The following is a 26,448-nucleotide window of genomic DNA, read 5'->3' as shown; positions in this document are numbered from 1 at the left end:
TAGGTGAGATATTCTCTACTAAATTCTATGCTTTGTAGCTTAGAACCATGGTGTATAGCTGTGGTAAAGTGTCAGCTGAGCTGCTCCTAAAGTAGGGTTAGAGTAAGGGTTAGTCATTAGGGTCATTTTTTTCTGTGTCATAAAACACTAGAAGCAGTTGTGAAGTCTCAATCCATGGAGGTAGTTAAAACTGGAGTTGCCACAGCCATGGGCAGCCTTCTGACCATGCTTTGACCAAACAGTTCTTGGCCCCTCAATTTAAGAAAGACATTGAGACTCTAGAATGTGTCCAGAGAAGGGCAATGAGGCTGGTGAGAGGCCTCGAGCACAGGCCCTACCAGGAGAGGCTGAGGAAACTGGGGTTGTTTAGCCTGGAGAAGAGGAGGCTCAGAGGAGACCTCATTGCTCTCTACAACTACTTGAAGGGAGGTTGTAGCCAGGAGGGGATTGGTCTTTTCTCCCAGGCAACCAGCACCAGAACAAGAGGACACAATCTCAAGCTCTGCCATGGGAAGTCTAGGCTTGAGGTGAGGATAAAGTTCTTCACACAGAGAGTCGTTAGCTGTTGGAATGTGCTGCCCAGGGGGGTGGTGGAGTCACCATCCCTGGAGGTGTTCAAGAGGGGATTGGATGTGGCACTTGGTGCCATGGTCTAGTAGTCACGAGGTCTTGGGTGCCAGGTTGGACTTGATGATCTTTGAGGTCTCTTCCAACCTTATTGATTCTATGATTCTAAGTGTTTGGAGGAGAACTCCTGAAGTGCCTCCTTACCTCAGCTGACCTGTGGCTGTACTAATCATCAGCTTCCCATTTCCCTAAGGCACGAACTGTGTTGCTTGCACTCAGTCTCCCAGTGACACTGGTCTTTGTTTGCCTGTTCCAGCTTAGATGATATCTTAGTTGGTGCCCCTCTCTTTATGGAACGTGAGTTTGAGAGCAAGCCTAAAGAAGTTGGGCAGGTTTACCTGTACCTGCAGGAGGGAGCCTTCCTCTTCCAAGACGCGCAGCTCCTGACGGGCACCGAAGTGTTTGGGAGGTTTGGCAGTGCAATCACACACCTTGGAGACCTCAATCGAGATGGATATAATGGTGAGTTACAGCTCAGGTTGTCATCTCTGTCTCTGAAGTTAAAAATGGCCAAGCAGTGACGGTTGAGTGTCTGTGCAGTGGCTGAAACCAGATTTTTAGCATCTTAATTGCCTTGAAAAGTGACAAGAATTGACGTTATTGCTAATGAAACTGATGCCAAGGGCCAAGCCATGCCAAGTTTACCTATAGGGGGCTGGTCATGGTGGCTACAGACCTGTTTTTTAATTAATATTAGTGTGCTCATTTGCATAAAAATGCTACCTGTTGTTACATGTCTGTAATTACATTGGAATAGCTGAGGCATTGCATTGGTTTCAAAGCAGAGCTCTCCTTCTCTCCTCCAATGCTCAGATGGGCTTGAGAAGTGAATGAGGCTCAGTCAGGGGAGCTCTCTGCCCACAGTGAAAGAGCTGCACAAGGATAGAGGGAGTGGTTTGGAGTCAGCTGCCACTGATACTTAGGCACTGAGAGAAGCAGGCACAGGATGAGACCTTCTTCAGATGCCTGTAGCACTTTCACACAGCCAAACTTTCATGTAAGCTAACTGGAGCCTCAGCCCAAGCAAACAGCCCAGGTAAACTAATTTGCTTAATTACATGAGATAGTCTAGAAGCCTTGAGCACCTGGAGTTAGCCTCCTAGATGTGGTCAGTAGCACCTTGGCTTTCCCTCTGTTCATTTCCTTACTTATTTCCAGGATGTTAGAGATGTGCAGAGCAGGCACCTCTGCCTCTCAAGCCCTAAGCAGTTTCTCCTGAGGGATGTATCTTGCACAGGAGCCTCCAAGGCTGTTGGCCTGCTAACGAAAAATGTATGGACTTAGCCCCTCCTTAACCTGAGGGCTGCTTTTCATGGTGCTCTAGACACTGGACTTCAGGACAAATGTGTGGCTCCTGTGCAAGGGATGATTCATGTCAGGAGCCACAGGGTTGTCTTGAGGTTCAGGGCACACAAAATCAGAATAGCCTCCTGTGGGAAAAAGTCACTGGATTGTGCCAGCTGAGAATATCCCCACTGGCTTGGCCTGGAATCCTGTCATGGACCCAGCTGGACTCCACGGTGGAGACTTCTTGTTCTCCACCTGTGAGCAATAGCAGATGCCTTCAGCTTTTCTAGACAGGGACTGTTGGTGTCCCTGCTCTCCAGCATTCTGGTAGGAGGGGAGAACACATTCTTGCTTTTCTCCCTCACTGTGTGGAAAAGGCTGAGAAGAATCTAGAGCCAAAGTCTTCTGCTGTCTAACTGAAGGTGCCAGACCTTTGGTGCACTCCTGCCTTTGGAGTGAAGGAACAAATCCCAGGTGCTGAAGATAAGTTTAACAAAGGAGCCCAGCACCACTTCCTAGATGAAAACCTGAAGATGAAGGCTGTAGGTACACATCCTCCTCTAGTGTTTTCTGATGGCTAGCTCAGTCTAGACACCATTCTTTACATCCCATTTGCAGGAACTGAGAAGAGCATTATGAGTTCTGCTCTGCTTAACTGCCCAGTGCCCAAGGCCTCCTGTTAAGTTTCTGCCTCAGAAATACTCCCATTTTTTCTCCATAAGGTGTTGGGTTGATATAGATGTAAACATTAAATTCCATTGTTCTGGAACTGGATGATTGAAGCAGGGTGGAGGTTGTTTGGGTTTTTTTATGTCTGTGTTGAATATTTTATCTGGAAAAAGAAAATTAATTTTCTCTACCAGCTGATCCTTATTAATAGGCAATAAATGAAATCAAGGGAAATTTGTTTAAAATAATGGAATTAGAAGCAGGCATTTACTGGATCATTGGAATTGTCATGCTTATGAAATGCCCTGCAAATGTGGCAGAGGAATGCAGTGTGGACTGGCTGCACAGCATAAGGCAATTACCCCTTCATGGCATGTTTTTATTAGCTTTTTGGCACAGGAGATTGACACAGAAAAGTCACTACAAACATTTGCTATATTTGCCTTAAAACTAGAGTCCATACAGCAGTACAGAACCTTGGGGTTCTTTCTTGCATGGATGTAGCAAAAGCCATTTATGTCTTTTTTGGTTTTTTCTCCTCTTCAGTGGCTTAATTTTTGCTGTATTTTAGTGGTGCCCATTCTCTCTCTATCCTTTGTTGTCCTGCAGACATTGCTGTTGGTGCACCGTTTGCAGGAGAAGACAGAAGAGGGAAAGTGCTCATTTACAATGGATACAGTAAGGGGTTAAAGTCTAACCCTTCCCAGGTTCTCAGTGGAGCCTGGGCCTCACAGTCCATGCCTTCAGGATTTGGCTTCACTCTGAGAGGAGACTCAGATGTAGACAAGAATGATTACCCAGGTAAGATTTTCCCATTAGAAAGGGAATTTTTGTCTTGCCATTCTCTGGAAAAAGCATCATCCTTGGACTGCTCCTTTTGGAAGGTAGAGGTCAGAGGAAAGAGTCATGTTTGGATAGTTCTAGCTTGCTCTCCTGAGAGTTAAAATCAGACAAAACAAATACCCCCTCTCCTGTCAAAAGACATGATCAGAAAGGCAAGAAAGGGCTTAACTGGTTACATTAACATAAAACATGTGAAGCTTTTCAATAAAAAGTTTAACCCTTTCCCTCACTCCCTAAAACTGAATGCTCTCAGCTTATTGAACTTGTAAGGTCTCCTTCATCCTGGCATTCTTTCTTAATTGGAACCACGTTGTGTTGCAGGAGGGATTGCCTTGGTTGTGTTGCTGAGTTGTGTTTTGCTGTCCAAAGGGATGCTGAGCTATATATAAACCCTTGGTGGCTTTGATCCCTTACAGAAAAGCAGAGAATGCTAAGACATTGCTCCAAGGCAGAGACTTCATTGGGGCCTTTCTTTCCCTTTCATGTTTTCATTGTGCTACACAAACTCTTCCTTTTTAGGTTGCCTTTAATTCTGCTTTATTAGTTTACCTGACATGCTTTCAGATTTACTGAGTTTGTAACATCAGAGTTTCTCTAGGGAGTTATTGAAGAGGCCTGTTTGTAGCATTCTAAGAGTCAGAATGTTGGAGCTGGTTTAAGTCTGCCTGGTTTGACTCTCTCTCCTCTGGAAGCAAGTCTGTTCTTCTTTTCATCACAGTACAGCAGCCTCAGCCAGACTGTTCTGTTGCTGTGGGAAGTTCATCCACAGGAGAATGCTGATGGTCTTCACTTCCAAACTTCCTGTGGCATCACTTCAGTTTGCCTGGGCTGTTTCAAGGCTAGTCTTGGCTTTAAAAGTGCAAACTGATTTTTAAAGGGACAGAAATGGGATCTCTTTTACCATTTTGTGATGGATTGTAAAAGCCTTGAAAGAGGAGCAGAAGAGGGGTCCTGGGAAGGGTGTTTACACTAGAAACTGCAGTTCTGCAAACAGAGAAGCTGGCCCTGAGTAATAAAGTGAGGTTATCACAAGACTGAAGTGAGGGATCCTTAACACTGGAGAAAAGAAAAAGCTTCAAGAGCTATCCTGACTCTTTGTTTGCATATTGTTGCTGTTGCTATTAATATGCTTTCATTGTCCATGACTAATGAGGTTCTTCTGGACAATGAAGCTCTTTAAACATGGCCTGAAGCACCCAGAAGGCCCCCCAGCAAAACCAAAGAAAACAGGATATGGCATTCCTGACATTGCTGAGATTGAAAAGATAGAGGGAGAGAAGGGGGAGATTCATTCAGGTCTCCTTTGAGTCACAGGGGGAAGAAGGAAGAGTAGAAGCCCACCTAGGACATTGGGGCAATTTCTGTGTAGCATCTTTGTGTTGGTTTGGGTCATGGGTCTTGGTCTTTCTCAGTGTGCACTGCTGAGCTGCTGCAGTCAACTCATTTGTGAGATGTCTTGGAGCTGCTGTGCTTCTCCTTGTTGGCTCCACTAAACATGCTGTGTGTAGAATGTCACATTGTGATGCCAGCTCACTCTGTGGTAGAAGGTTTGCTTTTTTTGCATGAGTTATTTATTTTGCCAGCCTCCTCCACCTTCTGCATTTACTGTCACCAGCTTTTCCCCCCCATCTCTCATGTGACTGCCTGCCTGAGCAGTCCAGGGCATTAGTGTCAGAAAAGAAGAGAGGAAAACCTTGCTGTCAGTCAGCCACCTCCTCCTCAATTCATAACAACTCAAAGTACCAAAACAGAGCTGTAAAAATAGTACAATCATGGCACGGCACTAGCACAGAAATAGAATGCCCTCCTATGGGAAAGAGGAAGGAAACAAGAAAGGAAATAATGTGGGGAAGTGCAAGCACAGACACAGTAGGTGAGGTAGTGAGTAATCTTGCTGGTGTCAAAGAGCTTTCCTCCTTCACCTCCTGAGGAAATGCTGAGGGGCAGCACCAGTGAATCTGGGGCTTTTGGGCTCCCTTTTGCTTTATTCTGAGCTGCTTTCACTCCACTCACCAGTAAATCTGGGATTTTTAGGGCCCTTTTGCTCCATTCTGAGCCTGGAGCAGGGAGTAGAGCCTCATCTCAGGCATATATTTTGGGTGGTAGTTTATTTTATTAATGGTCTTATTTGTCTTTTTCTCCTAGCATAGTTCCATTTTCATCAGAAAATAAGAAATCCACCAATCTGTTTAATGGGAAAGAAAGTTGTTTCTTTTGGCTTCTGGGCAGCCCTTCAAAGCTGGTCCCCATGGCGTGCTTGGAGCCTGTGATGATCTAGGTGATGGTGCCTCACTTCCAGCTGGTTCCTCTGCCTGTGTAGGGCTGAGGCATGGGGAGGCTTCGAGGTCTCTACCCTCACATCTCAGCAGCTGTTGAGGGACTCAGTGACTGCTTGCAGCTGAGCAAAGGGTTTATAATGAGTAACTTACTCAACTCATGAAGCTTGCTTTCTTCTGGTGGCACGTCCACCAGCAGACTGTGTTTTGTGACCCAGGATGCTTTTACCAGGCTCTCTTAACAGTGTGGGTGGATCCAGAGCAGTGAATTCACTATTCAAAGATTGCTGATTAATTAGTTAATTGCTCAGATAAACAATGCACTGTTTGTTTCTGCTCCCTGCCTGTTTAGACTCATCCTTATTAACTTAAGAGAGTCACCCTGGGGCCAGTGCCACTGAAGCTACATCTTCAAGCTGTCTCACCTTGATCCAAACACAGCTGTTGGCCTGTTCTTGTGGTTATTCTTTTAGTCAAGCCTTTTTCAGCACAGGGAAGTGTACAAAAGACCTCTTCATTCTTTGTTAGTTTGGTCTCAGTGATAACCTTCAGAACAGCATGTAGCTGTACACTGCACTGGTTAGGCCACACCTTGAGTCCTGTGTCCAGTTCTGGGCCCCTCAGTTCAGGAAAGTTATTGACTTGCTGGAACGTGTCCAGAGAAGGGCAACAAAGCTGTGGGGGGTTTGGAGCACAAGCCCTATGAGGAGAGGCTGAGGGAGCTGGGGTTGCTTAGCCTAGAGAAGAGGAGGCTCAGGGAATACTTTATTGCTCTTTACAACTACCTGAAGGGAGGTTGTAACCAGGTGCGGGTTGGTCTCTTCTCCCAGGCAACCAGCACCAGAACAAGAAGACACAATCTCAAGCTGCACCAGGGGAGGTTTAGGCTGGATGTTAGGAAGAAGTTCTTCACAGAAAGAGTGATTGCATATTGGAATGGGCTGCCCAGGGAAGTGGTGGAGTCACCATCACTGCAGGTGTTTAGGAAGAGACCTGATGGGATGCTTGGTGCCATGGTTTAGTTGATTAGATGGTGTTGGAAGATAGGTTGAACTCAATGATCTTGAAGGTCTTTTCCAACCTGGTCCATCCTATTCTATTCTATTCTACTCTATTCTATTCTATTCTATTCTAATGTAAACAAGGCACTTTAGAAACCTTTGAAGAAGGAAACAAGTGTGATAATCAGACAAACTGTCCTCAGAACTTTGGTAACCCAGTCTAATCATGTTAAAACTGGAGGATAATCTTATTCTTATGCAAGTATTTGACAGCTCTGTCTGCTGAGGATGTTCACTCCAACAGCAGGAAGAAACCCCTCAAGTTTCTTTCAGAGAGGCAAGGGTTATTCAGCATTCATCTCTTCTTGAGAACAACAGGCATTGTGCCAACAATACCACAAATTGTAATCTAGTGATGATTAAATGATGAAGCTGGGCCAGGAGATTTGTGGAAGACAAACAGTTTAAGTCAATGAGAAGCTGCATCTGCTCTGGTAGGAGAGGACTGCTGAGCGTGGGAGTCAGAGCAAGGGCCAACAAATGCATGAAAGCTGAAATGTTTCTACCAGCTAATTATGTTTTCAGGTGAATAATCAGGCAGAAATGTAGTGGCAAGCCAAGAATCTTAAATGTATTGACAAGCCAATATCTTAATTTGGTGGGCCATTTAATCTGTGTGATTTACAGCTATGCTTTTCTGAAATCCTTTGAGGTATTTAATGAATTCACAGCATTGTGCCCAGTGGAATGGAAGAATAAAGCCATTAACCCCAGTAATTGGGTATTTCCTGGAGTGATAGTGCATTAATTTCCCTTTTTGGTATTTATTTATGATTCTGCTTGTAGTAGTCACAGAATCACAGATAACAAAGAGGTGAATGATGATGTATTGTGAAAAGAACTCCTTCAGGCAAAAGGGCACCACTGAAACTGTAGAATCATAGAAGGTTCAGGTTGGAAGGGACCCCAGAGATCATCTGCCCCAACCTCCCCACCATGGGCAGGGACACCTCTCAACTAACTCAGCTGCTCAAGACCTCATCCAGCCTGGCCTTCAACACCCCCAGGGAGGAGGCAGCCACAGCCTCCCTGGGCAGCCTGTTCCAGAGTCTCACCACCCTCCTACTGAAGAACTTCTTCCACAGATCCAGTCTAACCCTGCTCTGCCTCAGCTTCAAACCATTCCCCCTTGTCCTGTCTCTAGACACCCTCAGGAAAAGTCCCTCTGCAGCCTTCCTGTAGGATCTCTTCAGGAACTGGAAGGCAGCTCTAAGGTTCCCCCCTGGAGTCTTCTCTTCTCCAGGCTGAACAACCCCAGCTCCCTCAGCCTGTCCTCATAGCAGAAGTGCTCCTCCGTGTGACCTCCTCTGGACTCACTTCAACAGCTCTGTGTCCTTCTCCTGCTGGGGACACCAGAAGTGGAGGCAGGATTGGAGGTGGGGTCTCAGCAGAGCAGAGTCCAGGGGCAGAATCCCCTCTCTTGCCCTGCTGGCCACACTCCTCTGGATGCAGCCCAGCACACAGCTGCCTCCTGGGCTGCATGAGGGCACTGCTGGCTCATGGGGAGCTGCTCACCAATCAATGCACCCACATGAGTTAGCCTTAGGTGTTATCTTGCCATGGTGGCTGAAAACCAGAGAAGGATCACAGGCAGCTGAGAATGATGGGATTGGGAGAAAGTGACTTTGTCATGGGTGGTGATGGTTTGTTGTATTTAGCTGAAATTCTTGAGTCAAGTTGGCCAAGATGGACAATCCTGCAGACTTCAAGCCTGAGATAATGGCTATTTAAGGGAATTTTTCTTCTGGACTTTTCCTTATGAGATTTGGGGGTGTATTGCTCTCTGAAATCCTAGAAAACAAACAGAAATCTGGTCTTGGGCCTTTTTGGCACCTGATGTCCTGGAGGAAATAAACCCCAGGAAAGCTCACAAAGATATTTTTAGCAGAGTTTCCAACTATGCTGTTTCTCACTCTCTTTTATGACATTTCCATTAGTACCTGTACTCAGGACTCTAATTGTTTTCCAGTTCCTGACCATTCAGTGTAATTAAGGTGGCAGACTGCACAAAGGGATGTTTAAAGCTGTCAGCAGTGAGTCTGTGGCCATCAAGTCAACACTTTCCTGCCTGTCTCCTGATAGGGTTCCAGTGGGCAGGTGACTTGACTGTCTGTTGTCTCATTTCTGGCTTTCTCACAACTGAAGTGTGTGCCAGTTAATGTAGGTCTTCAATGACTCTTGTTGGCCAAGAAGAGACCCTATGCCATGGCAACTTCCCTTTGGAATTGCTCAGCAGGCTCCAGCCAAGTGTGAGGTGCTGAGCATGCCACATGTTCCTCCCTCCTCATTCCCTGGGGCTGCATTTCTCACAGGGTGTGGAGATGTTCATTAAAAGTATCAGAGGATCAAAGAATGCTCAGGTTAACACATTAATATGTCTTGCTGAGACTGGAGGTGGGACTTAGTTGATCTTCCTTCCTCTTCCAGTTGGTTGAAGGCTCAGATCATGGCAAGTTTCTGCCCTTTATCCCATGGTGTTTCAGGTCTGCCACAGCCCCATGGCAGAGGGTGCAGGTGAACAGATCAGCTTACAGAAGCCAGTGTGCCTTTTTGTGCCATCTTCTCTTAACTTTTGATGATTTTCTCTCATAAACCAAATTTTCTTCATCAGACAACATGTTGCAGGCCTTCCTTTCCAAGCACAGTAAAATCTGAAAACAGTATTGGGAATGTTTAGCTTTGCACAGTGCCCCTTGACTTCAGCTGAGACCATGACAGACACTTGTTTCAGATCAAGCTCTGTAATCTCTACCAGTTGGGATTGTAGTGCTCAGGCCCTCAAGCTGTGTGGAAATGCCAGCAGAAAGTTCCTTCAGAGTCATTCCATGCCTGTTATCTTAAGTTTCTGCAGTGTGGTTGTGACCCCACAGCAGCAACAAGGCAGAAGCACACAGCTTGACCCTAACCCTAATCTTAACCGTACCCCTACCCTCTACCCCCTACCCAACCTTAATCCTGGCTGCTGCCACCAGCCCCTCCTTGCAGATCTAGGAAAAAGTTCTCTTAGGAACAAGTTCTTTGCAATGAAGGTGCTGCAACACTGCAGCAGGTTGCCCAGAGAAGTGCTTGAGGCTCCATCCCTGGAGATACTCAAGGTGAGGCTGGAGAAGGCTCTGAGCAAGCTGCTGTAGTGGAGGATGTCCCTGCGGAGTGCAGGGGGGTTGGCCTGGATAACCTTAGGAGGTCCCTTCCAACCTGGGTGATTCTGTGATTCTCTCTCTGCTTCTCTGAAGGGTAGCAGCTGACAAAGCAGCTCCTCTGTGAGATGACATAGGCAAAGTGGTCATTTACTTACATCTGTGAGGTCCCTTGTCCTCCTGAAAACATGCAGCGTGGGCGAGAGAGTGAAGAAGACTTTGTGATTCTGGCACTTCTTTCCTGTTCTCTTTTTATGGATACAGATTTTAATCTTGGCTTGAAAAGTGTCCCCTCAGAAATGCAAAGGAGCAAAGGTTTTTGTTTGCCTCCTCCAGGCCCTGTTGAGGAGGGCTGTAAGTAGTTAAGCAGCCTTTTTCTGCTATGTCATTCCAAATTGCTTGTGAAACACTTTTTTTTTCTGCTAGTGACCTCTGCATCGATGTCATCGCATGTGGAGCATTAAAAAGCAATGAATAAAGACAACTTCTCTCTATTTTAGGAGAGGAGAGTTGCCAAACTCCAGATAATTCAGACAGCTCATGCTTTTCTTTTTCTTTTTTTTTTTTTTTCCCCACCGAAATGATTAATAATTTTTCTTCTGGAGAGCACACAACAAATTAAAACCTTCTGCTTATAAAAGTGCTCTGATTAGATGGATATGCAGTTCTCAGGGATCTGTATCAATGTCAGAAAGGTCTTTTTCCCCTGTGATAGACATAGGAATTGGACTCCATGGGACAATGAAAGAGAACAAAACTGGAGCTCTGTAACAGAAGCAAAGCAAAATCCCTAATGGATCTTCCACTGAACACTCTGCTGGAATAGACTAATGGCCAGGTCCTTCCATTAGATCACAGATGTCACTGCTGGGTAGAAGTATGTTTTGGTGTCTGCATACTCCTCCTTAAGTCCACTTTTCCTCCTGAGTGGTTTCACTCATTCAAGTGAATGACCTCTTTAGGTCAAGGATAAGCATGGCTTAGACCAGAGAATAGAGGAGACATCCAGGAAAAGGTAAGGGCTTCCAGAGGAGAGCAGGATGACCACAGTCCTGGCTGCATTTAGAATATGCTCAAACAGGGCCTTTGTGATGGTGCCACAATTTAATGTCCTCATCTTTATGCTCTGTCTCCAAACCTGGTTGAGTTGTCAGCACGGAAAGGCTGCTCGTGGAAAACCAATCTTTCAGTAGCTCCTATAGACCCATTACCCTTTGCCTTCAAATAAGCCAGACTCTGTCCTAGAGAAACCAGGATTTATCTGCTAGGCAGATGTACAAAATCCACTTTTCAGAGGGTGCTGAGACTGTGTGGACCTGTGTCCACAGAGCTGTGGGTGCTGGAATGAAGGATTCATTCCTGCTAGTGAGGCTGTGTCTGACAGACTCATTCTTTCTACCTTCAGATTGGCTACATTTTATTAGGTATGCTCAAGTTATCATAGAATCCTAGAATGGTTTGGGTCAGAAGGGACCTCCAAAGGTCATCTAGTCCAAGCCCCCTGCACTCAGCAGGGACATCCTCCGCTAGAGAAGGTTGCTCAGAGCCTTCTCCAGCCTCACCTTGAAGATCTCCAGAGATGGAGCCTCAAGCACCTCCCTGGGCAACCTGTTGCAGTGTTCCAGCACCCTCGTGGTGCAGAACTTGTTCCTCACATCCAATTTAAATCTGCTCTGCTCTCATTTCAAACCATTGCCCTCATCCTGTCCCTGCAGGCCTTTGCAAACAGTCCCTCTGCAGCCTTCTTGTAGTCCCCTACAGGTACTGGCAGGCTGCTGTTAGGTGTCCCTGGAGCCTTTTCTTATGCAGGCTGAACAATTCCAGCTCCCTCAGCCTGTCCTCATAGCAGAGGTGTTCCAGCCCCTTGACGGTTTTCATGGCCCCCTCTGGACCTGCTCTAACAGGTCAATGTCCTTCCTGTGTTGAGGCCTTCAGAGCTGGACACCGCAACACTCCAGGTGAGGTTGTTCAAGCTTCTCATTGTGCTCATGAGGACCTAGAGTGCTCTAATTTTAGTGGAAGATCAGACTATGAAATTATCCCATGACCAAGCTCTGGAGAAATCTTGGAGATCTACCTGGTTTGCCTCTGCCATAACATAACACTGTACTGAAACCTGAGTTGCCAAGTCAAGCATGAATGAGTTCCTAGCCTGAGTTTGGTCTGCTGCAGAATTCACAGAGCATCCAGTTGGGAACAACAGAACAGAAACCCCTTCTTTCTCGGCTTTCACTAACTGATCATAAAATAATGCTTCATTTTCCTTTAAAAAGCAAACAAAAAATCCCCAACCCCCAAAATAAGTAACACCCCCCCCCCCCAAAAAAAACCCCACACCCACAAACCAACAACCATCCAACCAAACAAACCAACCCAAGCAGATTAAGTTCTTTGGGGTTAATGTGGGAGCTGCTACCAGGGAGCTGTGGGGGGAAGTTCTGCCATGGGTGCTGTGCTGTGGCTCTGCCTCAATCAGTTGTTTGCTTAAGAGAAAAATATTTTTAGGTTTTGGTAGTGTGTGCAAGTTGTCTATAAAAGGTGCTAATGAAAAGGCCTCAGAAATGTCCCAAAAAGGAGACAGAACCAACACTCATTTTCTTCTGCTATTTAAAGTGTTCCCAACCCTGAAGCACATTTCTCTAAGGCAAATGGAAGTGGAAGAATGTAAATGTTGTACAGAAAGAGCCTCAGAACCATAAACTGTTGCTGCCTGCTCCTCTGAGGCCATCACTGGGTGGAATTCATTGTAGGACAGGCTATTGCCCACGGGGAACAGTTGTTTAAACTGGTCAGATGCTGGGGCTGGGAAGGCTCTGCCAGGCCTGGCCCCAGCTGGCCAGCAGCAGAGCTCTGTGCCTGCAGCCTGCTGCAGGGCTCCTTCACCTGGCCTGTGCCCAGGCTGTGGGCAGCAGGTCCTCACCTGCTTGCTTGCTCCCCTGAATGCTGTTTTCAGCAGCTCAGAGTGAGTCCCCACGGCTGCCAGCTCTGCTGGCCTGGACCTGTCTAAACCACCTCGTGTGGCAGCAGCAGTGGAGTTGAAAGGAGTGCCCAGGGGACACCAGGGCTTTGGTGATGGAACAAAGCTCTTCTGAACCGTGCTGCAGCTGGAGAGCCAGCAGGAACTGTGATCCCTTCTCCCCACTGCTTGGCTCCTGCACTCCTCCAGCAGGCTGGAGTGGTCCAGCAAGACAGTCCAGGGCTGCCAGCATCTTGGCCTGGATCAGCAATGGTGTGGCCAGCAGGATCAGGAAAATGATTGTGCCCCTGGACTGGGCACTTCTGAGGCCACACTTTGAGCCCTGGGTTAATTTTTGGGCCGCTCAGTCCAAGAAGAGCATGTTCAGAGAAGAGAAAGGAAGCTGGTGAAGGGTCTGGAGAACAGTGCTGGTGAGAAGCAGCTGAGGGCACTGGGGTTAGTTAGTCTGCAGAAAAAGAGGCTGAGGGGAGACCTTCTGGCTCTCTACAACTCCCTAAAAGGAGGTCGCAGTGAGGTGGGGGCTGGTCTCTTATCTCTAGTATCAGGTGATGGAACAAGAAGAAATAGCCTGAAATTGTGCCAGGGGAGGTTTGGGTTGGAAATGAGGAAAAATTTCTTTGCTGCAAAGAGTGGTCAGGGATTGGAACAGGCTGCCCAGGGTGGTGGTGGATTGTCCATCCATGGAGGTATCCAAGAAATGTGTGGCCATGGCACTTGGGGACATGGTTTGATGGCTGTGGCGGTGTTGGGTTGATAGCTGGACTGGATGATCTGCAGAGAGCAGGAGGGGAAGGATGGCCGGGGAGAACACCATAGATTTTCAAGATACCTGTATGAGAGTGACAACAAAGTGGTTTGCATCTCTTTGTGTGAATGTTAATTAATGGCAAATGAAGTTCTGGAGAAAATGGTGGGGGTGATGGAATCCTTGCTCCCCTTGAACACAGAGGAGTGGGATTGCGCTGTAGGTGACCTGGTGGTAAGCAGATTGCCACTTCCTAGATACAACCCAGACCTTTCTGAGGCCATCTCTGGCAGTGTGAATTATTTCAGCTATGCCTTTGGAAAGATTCCTGAGGAATGAAGACATCTGTTTGGTGTCACTGCATTTTTGTTAGAAATAATCTGTTTTTGTTTGGTGTCACTTTTATTAGAAATAGTTTTTATTGAGGGTGGAAAAAAAATAGCAAAATTAAGTATGAGAAGCTGCTGTGTAGTTTTCTGAAGCTGTTTTGTTTTTGCAGATTTAATTGTAGGTGCCTTTGGAGCTGGAAAAGCAGTTGTCTACAGGTAGGTGGTAAATACAATGGATTTTTTGTTTTATGGCTTTGGTGAGAGATCTCCAAAGAAAGAAATACCAAATTCCTGTGTTTCCCTGGTGCAGTGTGTAAAAGTTGCTCATTAGGGATGATCAATCAAGCACCTTGTGAGAAGCCATGCTCAGAATTTGAATTTTCAATGGCAATTTCCATACTTGGTCTTAGCTGGGGAAAGTTGTGGAATGTTGGACTCCTCAGTTCATTTTAAATCAGAAATTCAGAAAGCAGAACATTGAAAAGTGCCTTTTTCCACCCCCCTCTTTTTTCCTGGGGGGAAATGGTGCTAGTAAAAAATTTTCAAGTAACTGATTCTTTGGAGGTCACCTCCATGGAGATGGGAACTGTTACTTGTAAATAAAGAGTGGTGCTTTTAGCCTCGGTGTAGAAAGCCTGCAAGATTCCAGTTTACAGAGCTGCTGGTGGCTTTGGATTGTCCCCGATGGCTGGTTAGAGGTCTACATTCAAGCTACCAAATACACAAACAAACATCTCCTGCTGCTGCCTCAGTCCAGCCATGCCAACATTTCTTTGCCCAGCGAGGTGGTTGAGGCTCCACCCCTGGAGGTATTCAGGGTGAGGTTTGACAGGGCTCTGAGCAGCCTGATCCAGTTGAGGATGTCCCTGCTGACTGCAGAAGGGGTTGGACTGGATGACCTTTGGAGGTCCCTTCCAGCCCAGCCCATTCTATATGCTATGATTTCAGTATTCAGCATCTGTTGCTGCAGCAGTACAGTCGTATTCCTTGATTCCTGCCTCTCCTCATCGTCTGTGCTCCCAGAAGCACCTGGCTGAGAGAAGGCATCTTCTGAGTGTTTGTCCAAGCTGAAGAATTGTGTAAAACAGGAATCTTGGGTCATTTTAGCTTCACTGGGGGTGTGTGTGTGTGCAGTGAGCAGACCTGATTTTCCCTGTGGAAGAGCCACACACACTTTGCAGTGCACCACTTTGCAGTGGCATGAAAGACACGTTGGAGAGTCAGGACCAGTGTCTTTTAGCAATTAAAAATGGCTTCTTTTTAATGTAAGAAAGGGAATAGCAGCAGGCTGTTTTCCTGGCAAGAGTCTGTCACACATGCAGCTTGGAGAAAGGGAATTTTATTAACTGAAATTTGCTAGTTTAAAAAAAAAAGTTTTCCCTGTTGAACAGAAATGAAGGAAATAATTTTAGGTTTTTAGTGCCTTGCTGAGGTGATGTAGAGAAGGAAATATAAAAGCTCAGGAGAGTAATTTTGTATTAACCTGTTTTGGCCAGGATGGTGCAAGTTGCTGTGAAATAGCATTACTGTCCTAACCCCATCCCCACCCCCCCAGAATTTAGACCCTTTCTTGTTTTCTTTTCCCTTTTAAATTGCTTTTGGTTATAGATGGTGTCTTTTCCTCCTAACAGGTTTTTATTCAGAAGGGTGCTTCCCATCACCACAACTGTATATTCTCATGCCCTGCAGAACTTTGTGATGCTGATTCCTTGTTCCCAAAGTCAGTTTTCTTAAGGCATTCCAGTTCACTTTATCATTGGCTGCAGATATTCTACATCAACTTGTATTTTAACCAAATTATGTTGATTTTGTAAAGAATCTTGAGAGACAGCAAGCCTGAATATATCATTGTTCATGGAGACAGTATAAAACCAATCCAACACCATAAAATCCTGGCCAAGGGACTACTGTAAATCCCCAAAGGCAGGCTGTGTCCCTTTGTGATGACATGTGTCTGATGTGCCAGGACAAGCCTGTTGGTTAATGACAGGGAACAGCTTCAGTGATGCTCTTAACCTGTGGGGTTTTGGTGAAGAACTTTCACACTGTCAAACAAGGAGGTACCCCAGTTTCTGACAAAAAAGCCCACAAGTTCCTTTCAGCAGAAGCAGCATTGGGAAAGTGTTTCCTCCCAAGCAACTCTCTTTCCAGCTTCTTGGTGGTCGTCTCAGTTAAGTGTTTTCTCTGCTGCAGCTTAGTCCTGATGTGATTCTGTGTGATGTGCTCCTTCTGTGTGCAGTCAACCTCATTTCTGTCTCTCAGAGCCAGACCTGTTGTGACAGTGAATGCTCAGCTCATTCTGAACCCCATGATTGTGAATCCAGACAATAAAACTTGTCAGCTCCCTGGCTCTCAGCTTTTGGTGGCCTGGTAAGTTCATGATTAGACAAAAAAAATAATAAAATAGCCTCATTCTTTTTCTCAGATAACTTTCTAAATTTTCTTGCAGCTTGTTCTTGAACATGTTCAGAGTTCAGAAGAAATGTTCAAACGTGCTATGGGCACAGCACAAAAAAGTCTGTATAAGCACAGTTCTTTTTGATATCAGCCAGGACTTCACAGAACTTTACTGTATTTTACTTCACTGTACTTTTCAGTGAAGGTGGGGAGACACTGGAACAGGTTGCCCGGGAAGGTTGTGGATGCCCTCTCCCTGGAGGTGTTCAAGGGCAAACTGGATGAAGCTTTGAGCAAGCTGGGCTGGTGGGAGGTTTCCCTGCCCATGGCAGGGTTTGGGACTGGATGATCTTGAAGATTCCTTCCAACCCAAACCATTCTATGATTCTATGAATCTATGATTCCTCCAAATGAAGGATCTAGAAATTGAGTCTGATACAGGGAGTCTTCTGCACAGGAGGATGCTGTGTCTCCTAGGATGCACATTCATCTGCAGTGTTTGAGTGAGTGAAACACGAAACAGCTAAGGCAGACGAAACATGAAACAGCTAAGGCAGACAAAACACAGAAACCCTGATCTGTCAAAACACAAATCTGTCCTCACAGCAGAGGTGTTCCAGCCCCCTGATCATTTTTGTGGCCCTCCTCTGGACACACTCCATCATAGTGGTCCTACACCCTGTGTAGAACACTGCCAGAGTGGTATGGAAGGCACATGGTAGAACTCTGCCGTCTCAGAACTTAATAAAGCTTTGGCCTTTCTGGCTGAGCATCCTGATTTTTTGATTCAAGCACCTTTTGTTTGAATAGTTGATGAAGCACTGAATACCTCCCCATTGTGCTGCAGCATCTTCATTGAGCCAGAGTGGGGCTTTTCAGAACTTCTGGCTTTAAGACTGGTTAAGAATGCTCCATGCTGTAACTGAGAAGTTCTCAAAGCCAGGACAGTCACCTGACAGATGAGAGGTGGCTTTCTGCAGAAGAGAAAGGAATAAAAACATCTCTCAGGAAGTATTTCTGCTGTGAGATACTGTCTTAAAAAGGGAGAAAACCCAAAAGCATACTCCTTTAACATGGATTTTTTTTCTTTACTTTTCGTTTTTGTGCTCCAGTGAGCCAGAAGATGTTTGGTTCCTATTTACCAGAGTTTTAACAGGAGCATAATTTAATTTCTGTCTGCTTTATTCTAAAATACTCATCCCTAAGGATTCAGTTGGCATGACAAAACAACTGAAGAGCAGCTGCTATTTTCCAGGCCATCATTTTTCTCCTTCGTTGATATAAGCTCATATTGAGCATATGAAAGCAATTATCAGGGAAACTCCAACAGGCCCAGAACTCCTCAGTCCCCTGGGCTGGGTTTCTGTGTCTCTTTGCCAGCTGTGCAGCTTGTCTGAGATGTCTGCTGACTGACACTGCAAAATGAGAGGAAACCTCCTACCAGAAAAGTTTCAGGAGTTGTGTGTGCATGAATAATGTGGATTGTTCATCATTTTCAACTGCTAGGAAAATATTATTTCTGCCATTATATAAATTGGAATGCTTGAAGCATAGAGGAAACACGCACAAAAAGTAATTTTTATGCACAGTCCTGAACAATAGGCTGCATCAAAAGTAGTGTGGCCAGCAGATGGAGAGAGGGAATTCTGCCCCTCTGCTCAGCACTGCTGAGACCTCACCTGCAGTGCTGTGTCTAGCTCTGGAGCCCTCAACTCAGGAAGGACATGGACCTGATGGAGCAGGTCCAGAGGAGGGCCACAAAAATGATCAGAGGTCTGGAACACCTCTGCTACGAGGACAGGCTGAGGGAGCTGGAATTGTTCAGGCTGGAGAAGAGAAGGCTCCAGGGAGACCTAATAGCCTGCCAGTACCTGAAGGGGGCTACATAAGGCTGCAGAGGGATTGTTTGCAAAGGCCTGCAGGGACAGGACAAGGGACAATGGTTTGAAATGAGAGCAGAGCAGATTTAGATTGGATGTGAGGAACAAGTTCTGCACCATGAGGGTGCTGAACACTGCAACAGGTTGCCCAGGGAGGTGGTAGAGGCCCCATGCCTGGAGATATTCAAGGTGAAGCTGGCCAAGTCTCTGAGCAAGCTGCTCTAGTGGAGGATGTCCCTGCTGTGTGCAGGGAACTTGGATTAGATGACCTTTGGAGGTCCCTTCCAACCCAACCCATCCTGTGATTCTGTCTCTTTAAGGAAAAAAAAAGAAAACTCAGAGGTATGCCTTGGGAACTGCTGCTTGCCAGGTCAGTTCTCTTCCTGCTGATAATGGCCTCTGCTTCTTTCTCTGCAGCTTTAGTGTGAGAGTCTGTGCAGACTTTGAAGGTCAAAGCATCTCAGATGAAATAGGTAAGAAGGGTTCTGAACTCTTGTCATTTACTCTGGCCCACTCAATTTCAGGTATACTTTTTTCCTGCACCTTGAAAGACAATGGAAATGAGATCCTGCTAAACCAAGAAAATGCAGTTAAGAAGAGATAAAAGTGCAACACAAAGCTTGTGGAAGGATTTTTGAATCAGTTTAAGCCATTCCTACAGAGTGTGCCCTGTTGAGGAATGTTTGGGGGGGATTTAAATAACAAAAACAAATGCCAAGAGACAGAAATCCTGTACACATGTGACTGCCAATGAAACTAGAAAGCTTAAATGAGATGTATTCCATACTCTGGATCAAAAACTAGTGTGCAGCTGAACAGGTAGGCACTTAAGGCATGGATTGGTTTTGCCTGGATGCCTTTTGTTAGGGTATTTAATTGTAATGCTTAAAGAACTGTTGATTGTTTTTCCTTTCCATACTAAATAACTAAATGTTTGGTTTACCTGTTTCCTTTAGTGCTGAAAGGGGAACTGCAATTAGATGCACTGAAACAGAAAGGTGCTGTTAAAAGGACCCTTTTCTTTGATTACCATCAGTCACATCAGTACTTCTCCATTGCAGTAAAAAGACAGAAGCAGCTCCACTGCCAGGACTTCCTTGTTTATCTCAGAGTAAGTTGCTTTAAATGTTTTGGACGTGGTCATGATCAGTTGAGTAGTATCAGGAATTTAAAGGTAATAATAACAATAATAAGAGGAGCCACTGGAGAATCAAGAACGGTTTCTTTTGGACATGGTCATGATCAGTTGAGGAGTATCAGGGATTTAAAGGTAATAATAATAGTAATAATAATAATAGGAGCCACTGGAGAAGCAAGAACAATTTCTTTTGGACATGGTCATGGTCATTTGAGTAGCATCAGGGATTTAAAGGTAATAATAATAAATAATAAAAGGAGCCACTGGAGAAGCAAGAACAGTTTCCTTTGGACATGGTCATGGTCATTTGAGTAGTATCAAGGATTTAAAGGTAATAATAAAAGGAGCCACTGGAGAAGCAGGACCAATTTCCATTGTTCTTAGATCCCAAATGACAGCAATGTGGCATAAGGAAGGCCACATCTGGATGTCCAGACAATTCTTCTACCTGGGTAACATTTCCTCTCTGGAACTTTGGCTGCTCTTTTGTCGGTGTAAGTATAGAGCAAGGGCTTCCTTTGAAGAGTGTGCAGTTCCTCTTGTGTACCAATACACCAATGCTCTTCTGGAAATTCTGGTCAGATACTGCATGTCTTGATACAGCAATGCAAGATTGCTCTCCCTGTTGCAGCAGTCACAGTGGGACAACCAGCTAAACACATCACGTGTCCTGCCCACTCAGCTCCAACAGATATTCTAAAGCAATGGTAGTCTAAAATTCACATATTGAAAAACTATTTGAAAGAGGGGTTTAGAAAAGTTAAAAGTGTGGAAGTGAATTTATGAAGGAGAAAGGGTCGTTAGTTACTCACCAGCAGCTGGAACTACCTCATGAATTGGAAATGTAAATGTCCTAGAAATGTAGTGGGAGTTGAAATGGAGAAGTCTCAAGCAGCATGTAAGGAAGTATCTAGGCAATAAAGGTGATGGAGCCTTCCCATTGCTAATCCCTGTAAATCCTTGGGTATGGAACAAACCAATAATATTACCTCCACACAGCCACACAGGCCCTGGCTCCCTTCTGAAAGGAAGCTGGGCAGCAGCTGGTAGGAGTTGGTTCTGTGTCTCTTAAAGAGCTTTATTTGAGGCTAATGCATTGAAAAAATTCTAAGGGTTAATGGCCTTAGTGGTCTTAGGTTGATGGTTGGACTCCATGATCTTAGAGATCTTTTCCAACCAAAGCAGTTCTCTGAGTCTGCTCAGCTCAACTAGCTTCTTCCAGATGTGTTCTGGGCATTCCAGGTCCTGGTGAGTCACTTTGCTTTCCTAGGGACACTCCATGCAGCCAGATTTGACGGCAGCTGTCAGAGAGCCCCATCTTTACTGTCAGCCTTTGCTGAAGTCTGACTCTGTTGCCATCCCATGCTGAATGTGAAATGATGACCTAAACCCACTGGGTTTTGTTATGTGATTGTCACTTGCAGGATGAAACAGAATTTAGAGATAAATTATCTCCCATCAATATAAACTTGAACTACAGTTTGGATGAGTCCAGGTTTGAAGACAGCTCCACTGTGAAGCCAATACTCAACTATTACCAGAAGAGCTCAGTGACAGAACAGGTCTGGATGCTGCATGCCACGTGTTCTGTGTGTGAATGTGAAAGCATCTTACAAACATTCCATGTGTCATCTTCTGTAAAACAGGGCAGCAGGCCTGGAAACTGCACAAGAAGGATTTAATTCACTCAAAATGTAAATTGCACAGAAATCTAGACCAGGGCAGGCCTCCAAAGCATTTCCAAAGCTTTGTTGTGATCATAGCTCTGATGGCAGCCTAGAGGTGACCAAAGTTTGTGTGGGCAAGGGTGTGAAGGATGACGCTGTGTTGCTAGGGCTGTCACTGACAGTCTAGATAGACTCAAAATGCTCCTGTGGAAAGCAATTTATAACAAGGATAAAGCATTGTAACCTAGGCTGCAGCAAAAGCAGAGTGGCCAGCAGATGGAGAGAGGGGATTCTGCCCCTCTGCTGTGCGCTGCTGAGACCTCACCTGCAGTGCTGTGTCCAGCTCTGGAGCCCTCAACACAGGAAGGACATGGACCTGATGGAGCAGGTCCAGAGGAGGGCCACAAAAATGATCAGAGGTCTGGAACACCTCTGCTATGAGGACAGGCTGAGGGAGCTGGAATTGTTCAGGCTGGAGAAGAGACCTAATAGCCTGCCAGTACCTGAAGGGGGCTACAAGAAGGCTGCAGAGGGACTGTTTGCAAAGACCTGCAGGGACAGGACGAGGGACAATGGTTTGAAATGAGAGCAGAGCAGATTGAGATTGGATGTGAGGAACAAGTTCTGCACCATGAGGGTGCTGAACACTGCAACAGGTTGCCTAGGGAGGTGGCTGAGGCCCCATGCCTGGAGATACTGTAGGTGAGGCTGGAGAAGCAAGGTGCTTTAGTGGAGGATGCACCTCCTAAGTGCAGGGGCGCTTGGACTGGATGACCTTTGGAGGTCCCTTCCAACCCAAACCATTCTAGGATTAATTCACTAGGTCAGTGCTGGTGGTATTTAAGATATTTGGATTAGGGATATTTATTGAGATGATCTGGACTTGGAGGAGGCATGGCCTAACTGCATGCTAATTGTTTTGTTGTGCACCATCACAGGCTTACATTCTGGTTGACTGTGGAGAAGACAACCTGTGCATTCCTGACCTGCAGCTTTCTGCCGTGCCGTGAGTTAAATACAGTAACTGATGCTGTGTGCAACAAACCCTGGACACTGGAAGTTGTTTTAACTAAAGGGAGTCTGTAGAACACAGCTCTGCTGCTTGCTCATTCTGACTTGATTTCCAGATTTTAATTTCTGCATCCATTTCCTCTAGAAAAGCAAGGAATGGAGACTTGGGAATGTACATGTGCCAGGCACATTCGTGGTGTCGAGTGGTTGTCATAGAAAACAGAGTTTACAGGGGGCTGTTAGGAGTGATTCTGGCTTGCTGTGTGTCAAGGCCTAATGCGGAGTGTTGTTCAGAGGAGATTTTGGATTTGGTCATTTTAGTATGCCAGTGACTTTGAATGACTGTCCTGAACTCAGGATACTGTGAGGGAAATGTGAGTCTCACAAGAAAAGGATTTCAGAACATGGCAACAATTTCTCCTGCCAAGCCGGACAGGTGGTGAACCTGTGGCAGTCATCTGCCTCTGAGCCATCAAAGCCAGTGCATAGCTATGACTGGAAAGGGCACAGAGCCACTGCAGGCTTCAGGAGATCCTCTGTCATTGTTCATTTTCCCCTCATACCTGTTATAAAATTGGAGTCCCACCACCTTTGTGCCCTGCAAGAAACATTGCTGTTGGGACCCCTGTGGTGAGGAATTCCTCCTCCAGGTATTTCTTTCTGGTTAGAAAGAAGTCAGGCTCAATAACGTCTAAGTTCCATGGGAGTCCACTTTGATTGTCCATGGTGGTGCTTCCTCTTGACCTCTCCCCTTCCCAGGTGGTGCCATAGTTTGCCACAGGGTCATTTTTAATGGGAAATGTTTTATTCTGTGTTCACAGAATATTTTCCAGAACACATGCTGAGAGAGCAAAACATCCTGCTGTACTCACACATAAATCCTCACTCTGCATGTTTTAGGTCCTGACAAGTTGTATCTTCTATACAGAGACAAAGATCAGCTCATAATTGGAGAAGAGAACTATGTCATGCTCATCATAAACCCAAGGAATGATGGGGAGGGAGCCTATGAAGCTGAGCTGCACATAAGGATCCCGCCTGAAGCAGATTACACTGGGGTTGAGCGCAACAGCAAGGTAGGTGAAGACCTAAGTATTAGCTCTAAGAAAGCAGAAGACTGAGCAGGCTTAACTTGCACAGGCAATACCAGCTGAAAGCAGCTAGCTTGAAGGTGCCTTTTAGGAAGGGAGATTCCATCCACTCCCAGCTCTCCTTGCACACACAGCCCAGGCTAAAGATTAGGCCTTTCTCCAGAAGGTGAAAGGATGATCTGGTCAGAGCCAGCTCAAGCCCATCTCCTTGCTGTTAGCTTAGTTACAATACCTCACAAATGCTGTCACATTTCTCCTGGGCCTAGAGTTCTGCACAGCATCCAGGTTATGAACCAGTAAACCTTACCAGTAGCATGGAGTGATTCCAACTCTGAATGCTTCCAACTTTGGGTCCCTTTGTATGAGCTCTCCATGAACCTTGCCGATCCCCCAGACACTTGCACACTGCTGTCTCCTCGTTGCACACAACTGTTTTACCATCATTAAGGTGTGCTAGCCTCTGATACTCTAATGGCTGAACATCAGCTGCAGTATAAACTCGACAGAGTTGATTTCCTTTTGCCATCCATGACTTTGCCTTACAGATAGGCCAGAAAAGCATTTGCAGTGTGAGGCGTGCTGCTATTGACAGAGGGACTGATGCTGACTGAAGTCCTGCTGAGCTGCCCTGAACATGCAGTGTTTGTTTGTTGAGAGCAGAGCTGAAACACTGCCCGGCAAACAAGCAGGGTGTCCTTGTGTTCTCTGATGGACAGCAAGATTGAGTCACCTCAGCTGCACATCCATCACCCAACGTGCTGCAATATGAGCTGGCTTGTTTCTGGCAGTGCCTGGAATGTCCAGAAGGGCCTCAGGGGTGAGAGTGGGAGAAAGCAAGTTCATTTCCTTTCTGAAGGCAAATGGCTTTTTCAGGAAGTTGAAAGTAACTTACAAGGTATTTCCTTATTCTCCTTCTGCCACTGGCTTTATTAATGGGCTTTGAACCCAGCCTGGAAAAATGACAAGAATTGATGATGTCACTGAAGATTAGAATATGAAAATTCTCTGCAACCTCATTCTCAGAAGCATCTTTTACACATAACAAATAAGTAATGGCACCAGCCTCTTTCTTTTTGTTCTCATAGCATAGCCTCTTTTTTTTTCAGCCTGGAATCTACAAAACTGAAGTTCTTTAACCTACACATGGGTCTGGTTTTCCTTAGCTGCTCTTCAGGAGCCTTTGGCTGTTCTTTTGCTCATTGCCAAGGATGTCAGTGGAGGATCTTGTTCCAAATACCACAGCACACATCAGCACCTATCTGTCCTTTGAACTGGGCAGAAATCCCTCAGGGCTTTGCAGTATTGCAGGAAAAGCTGAATTTTGTAGTACCAGCAGGGTAGATTCATGGGGAAAGGAAGAGAAAAGGGGGTGAAAGATTGTGGTGCTTTGGAAGAGTAAGGAGAAGCTGGAATTGGTTGGGAAAGAGTGTTAATGTTGGTTTTCTTCTGAAAACAAGAGAGATTTAAGGAGATGATCTCGGTGGTCCCTTCTAACCTGGGCTATTGTCTGATTCTCTGAAAAGCCCAGGAAATGTAATGCAACTTTTCCATCTTCTTCAGATTTTCTAGAAGATAAAACACATTTTTGGCAAACACAGTTCAGAATCCTTCTGGATTTATAGGAAAATTGCTTTAGTTTTGCCAACATTTACTGAGCTCAGTACATCAGATAATTATATCATATTCTCTGAGGAAGAGAGATGATGTTCATACTAACTCCATTCAAAGAGATACCATTGTGTGCTTTCTTAGAAGGATCAGACCATTACTCCTGGTTATTCTTTACCATGAGAGTGTTGGAACACTGCAGCAGTTTGCCCAGAGAGGTAGTTGAGTTCCCATCCCTGGAGATAGACAAGATCAGGCTCCACAGGGCTCTGGGCAACCTGATGTAGTTGAGGATGCCCCTGCTTACTGCAGAGGGAGTTGGACTGGATGAGCTTTGGAGATCCTTTACAAACCAGACCATTCTATGATTCTCCATCATTTGAATTACACTCAGAAAGTGTGAAAGTCAACAGCTTCTCTGCAACTTCATTGTCTTCTCTATCTTCCCTTCAGCCTCATGGAATCCAATCTTCCACTGTCATTATCTTGTCTTAGGCCTGATTCTGTGGCATTTTGTGCACAGCCTGTGCAGCCATATCAAAGAGGAGAATTGTGCAGAGGTGTGCATGGGTTGGAAGGGACCTCCAAAGGACATCCACTTCAACCCCGCTGCACTCAGCAGGGACATCCTCCACTAGAGAAGGTTGCTCAGAGCCTTCTCCAGCCTCACCTTGAATATCTCCACGCATGGAGCCTCAACCACCTCCCTGGGCAACCTGTTGTAGTGTTCCAGCACCCTCGTGGTGCAGAACTTGTTCCTCACATCCAATTTAAATCTGCTCTGCTCTCATTTCAAACCATTGTCCCTCATCCTGTCCCTGCAGGCTTTGCAAACAGTCCCTCTGCAGCCTTCTTGTAGCCCCCTTCAGGTACTGGCAGGCTGCTCTTAGGTCTGCCTGGAGCCTTCTCTTCTGCAGGCTGAACAACCCCAGCTCCCTTAGCATATTCTTGTAGCCGAGGTGCAAGTGGAATGCCAAGGGGAGGTGTGGTATCTGGCAGCCTGGGGCCAAGGCTGTGACTCTGAGCTTTCACTGGTTCTTGCACATGCTGAGACTTCCTTCAGTCAAAAACTGGCTAAAGGAATGCAGGGACTAGCAGTGAAATCACATCTGTTACTCATTGGTAGTATTGTGGAAACACTTAGAAGCTCCAGAGACCAGGTAAATGAGTAAATTACCACAGCTTTACTAGTTACTGGAAACCCACTGGCTTGTGGTAACTGTCTGTGTGCATTAGGTGTGGAGTCAGTGGAATTAGCTGTGATGAAGAAAGTGGAACCACGTTGAATGACCTGAGATATCCATGGGCAGCAGCAGCTCCAGACACAGTGGGGCATTCCTACACCACAGCAGCATGCTTCTGTGTTTGACCCCAAGCCACTGCCCCACTGCTGGCTGCCAATTCTCTGCCCAGAGCATTTAACAGCTCCACTGTGCCCTAGTAGCAGTGGCTGGAACCCAAGTTCCCCTGGAGTAATGATCAGAAGTAAATTCAGGCAAACACGAAGCCCTGACAGGTATTTGTTCCACACCAAAACCATTTTGTATTTTGGCCTAAGTCTCTGCTGAGGCTGGAAGCTGCAAGGTTTTTGCAGATCACAAGCAGATTTATATTGCAGTGGAGCAATTCTGAGCCATTATCCTCATGCCTGAACTAAAGCCTGACACTCCCTTCAAATAGGGAAGAGACTTCAAACCTTCTTGTC

General features: G+C 45.8%; 1 protein-coding gene across 1 annotated transcript in view; it reads left to right on the top strand.

Moving 5' to 3' along the window:
- The window catches only part of ITGA8 (integrin subunit alpha 8), an 86,657-nt gene that overhangs the window by 27,865 nt on the left and 32,344 nt on the right, over positions 1–26,448 (top strand). Inside the window, exons 12-20 of the mRNA XM_054161053.1 lie at positions 884–1,089; positions 3,193–3,384; positions 14,122–14,167; positions 16,214–16,321; positions 18,646–18,701; positions 19,185–19,339; positions 20,791–20,928; positions 21,972–22,039; positions 22,973–23,120. Coding sequence (XP_054017028.1) covers positions 884–1,089; positions 3,193–3,384; positions 14,122–14,167; positions 16,214–16,321; positions 18,646–18,701; positions 19,185–19,339; positions 20,791–20,928; positions 21,972–22,039; positions 22,973–23,120 — 1,117 coding nt within the window. The remainder of the gene's footprint in view (positions 1–883; positions 1,090–3,192; positions 3,385–14,121; positions 14,168–16,213; positions 16,322–18,645; positions 18,702–19,184; positions 19,340–20,790; positions 20,929–21,971; positions 22,040–22,972; positions 23,121–26,448) is intronic.

The sequence above is a fragment of the Dryobates pubescens genome, chromosome 4, assembly GCF_014839835.1.
Source record: "Dryobates pubescens isolate bDryPub1 chromosome 4, bDryPub1.pri, whole genome shotgun sequence".
Taxonomy (NCBI): domain Eukaryota; kingdom Metazoa; phylum Chordata; class Aves; order Piciformes; family Picidae; genus Dryobates; species Dryobates pubescens.
Note: the sequence above shows the minus strand (reverse complement) of the source record. Positions and strands in the feature narration are given on the sequence as shown.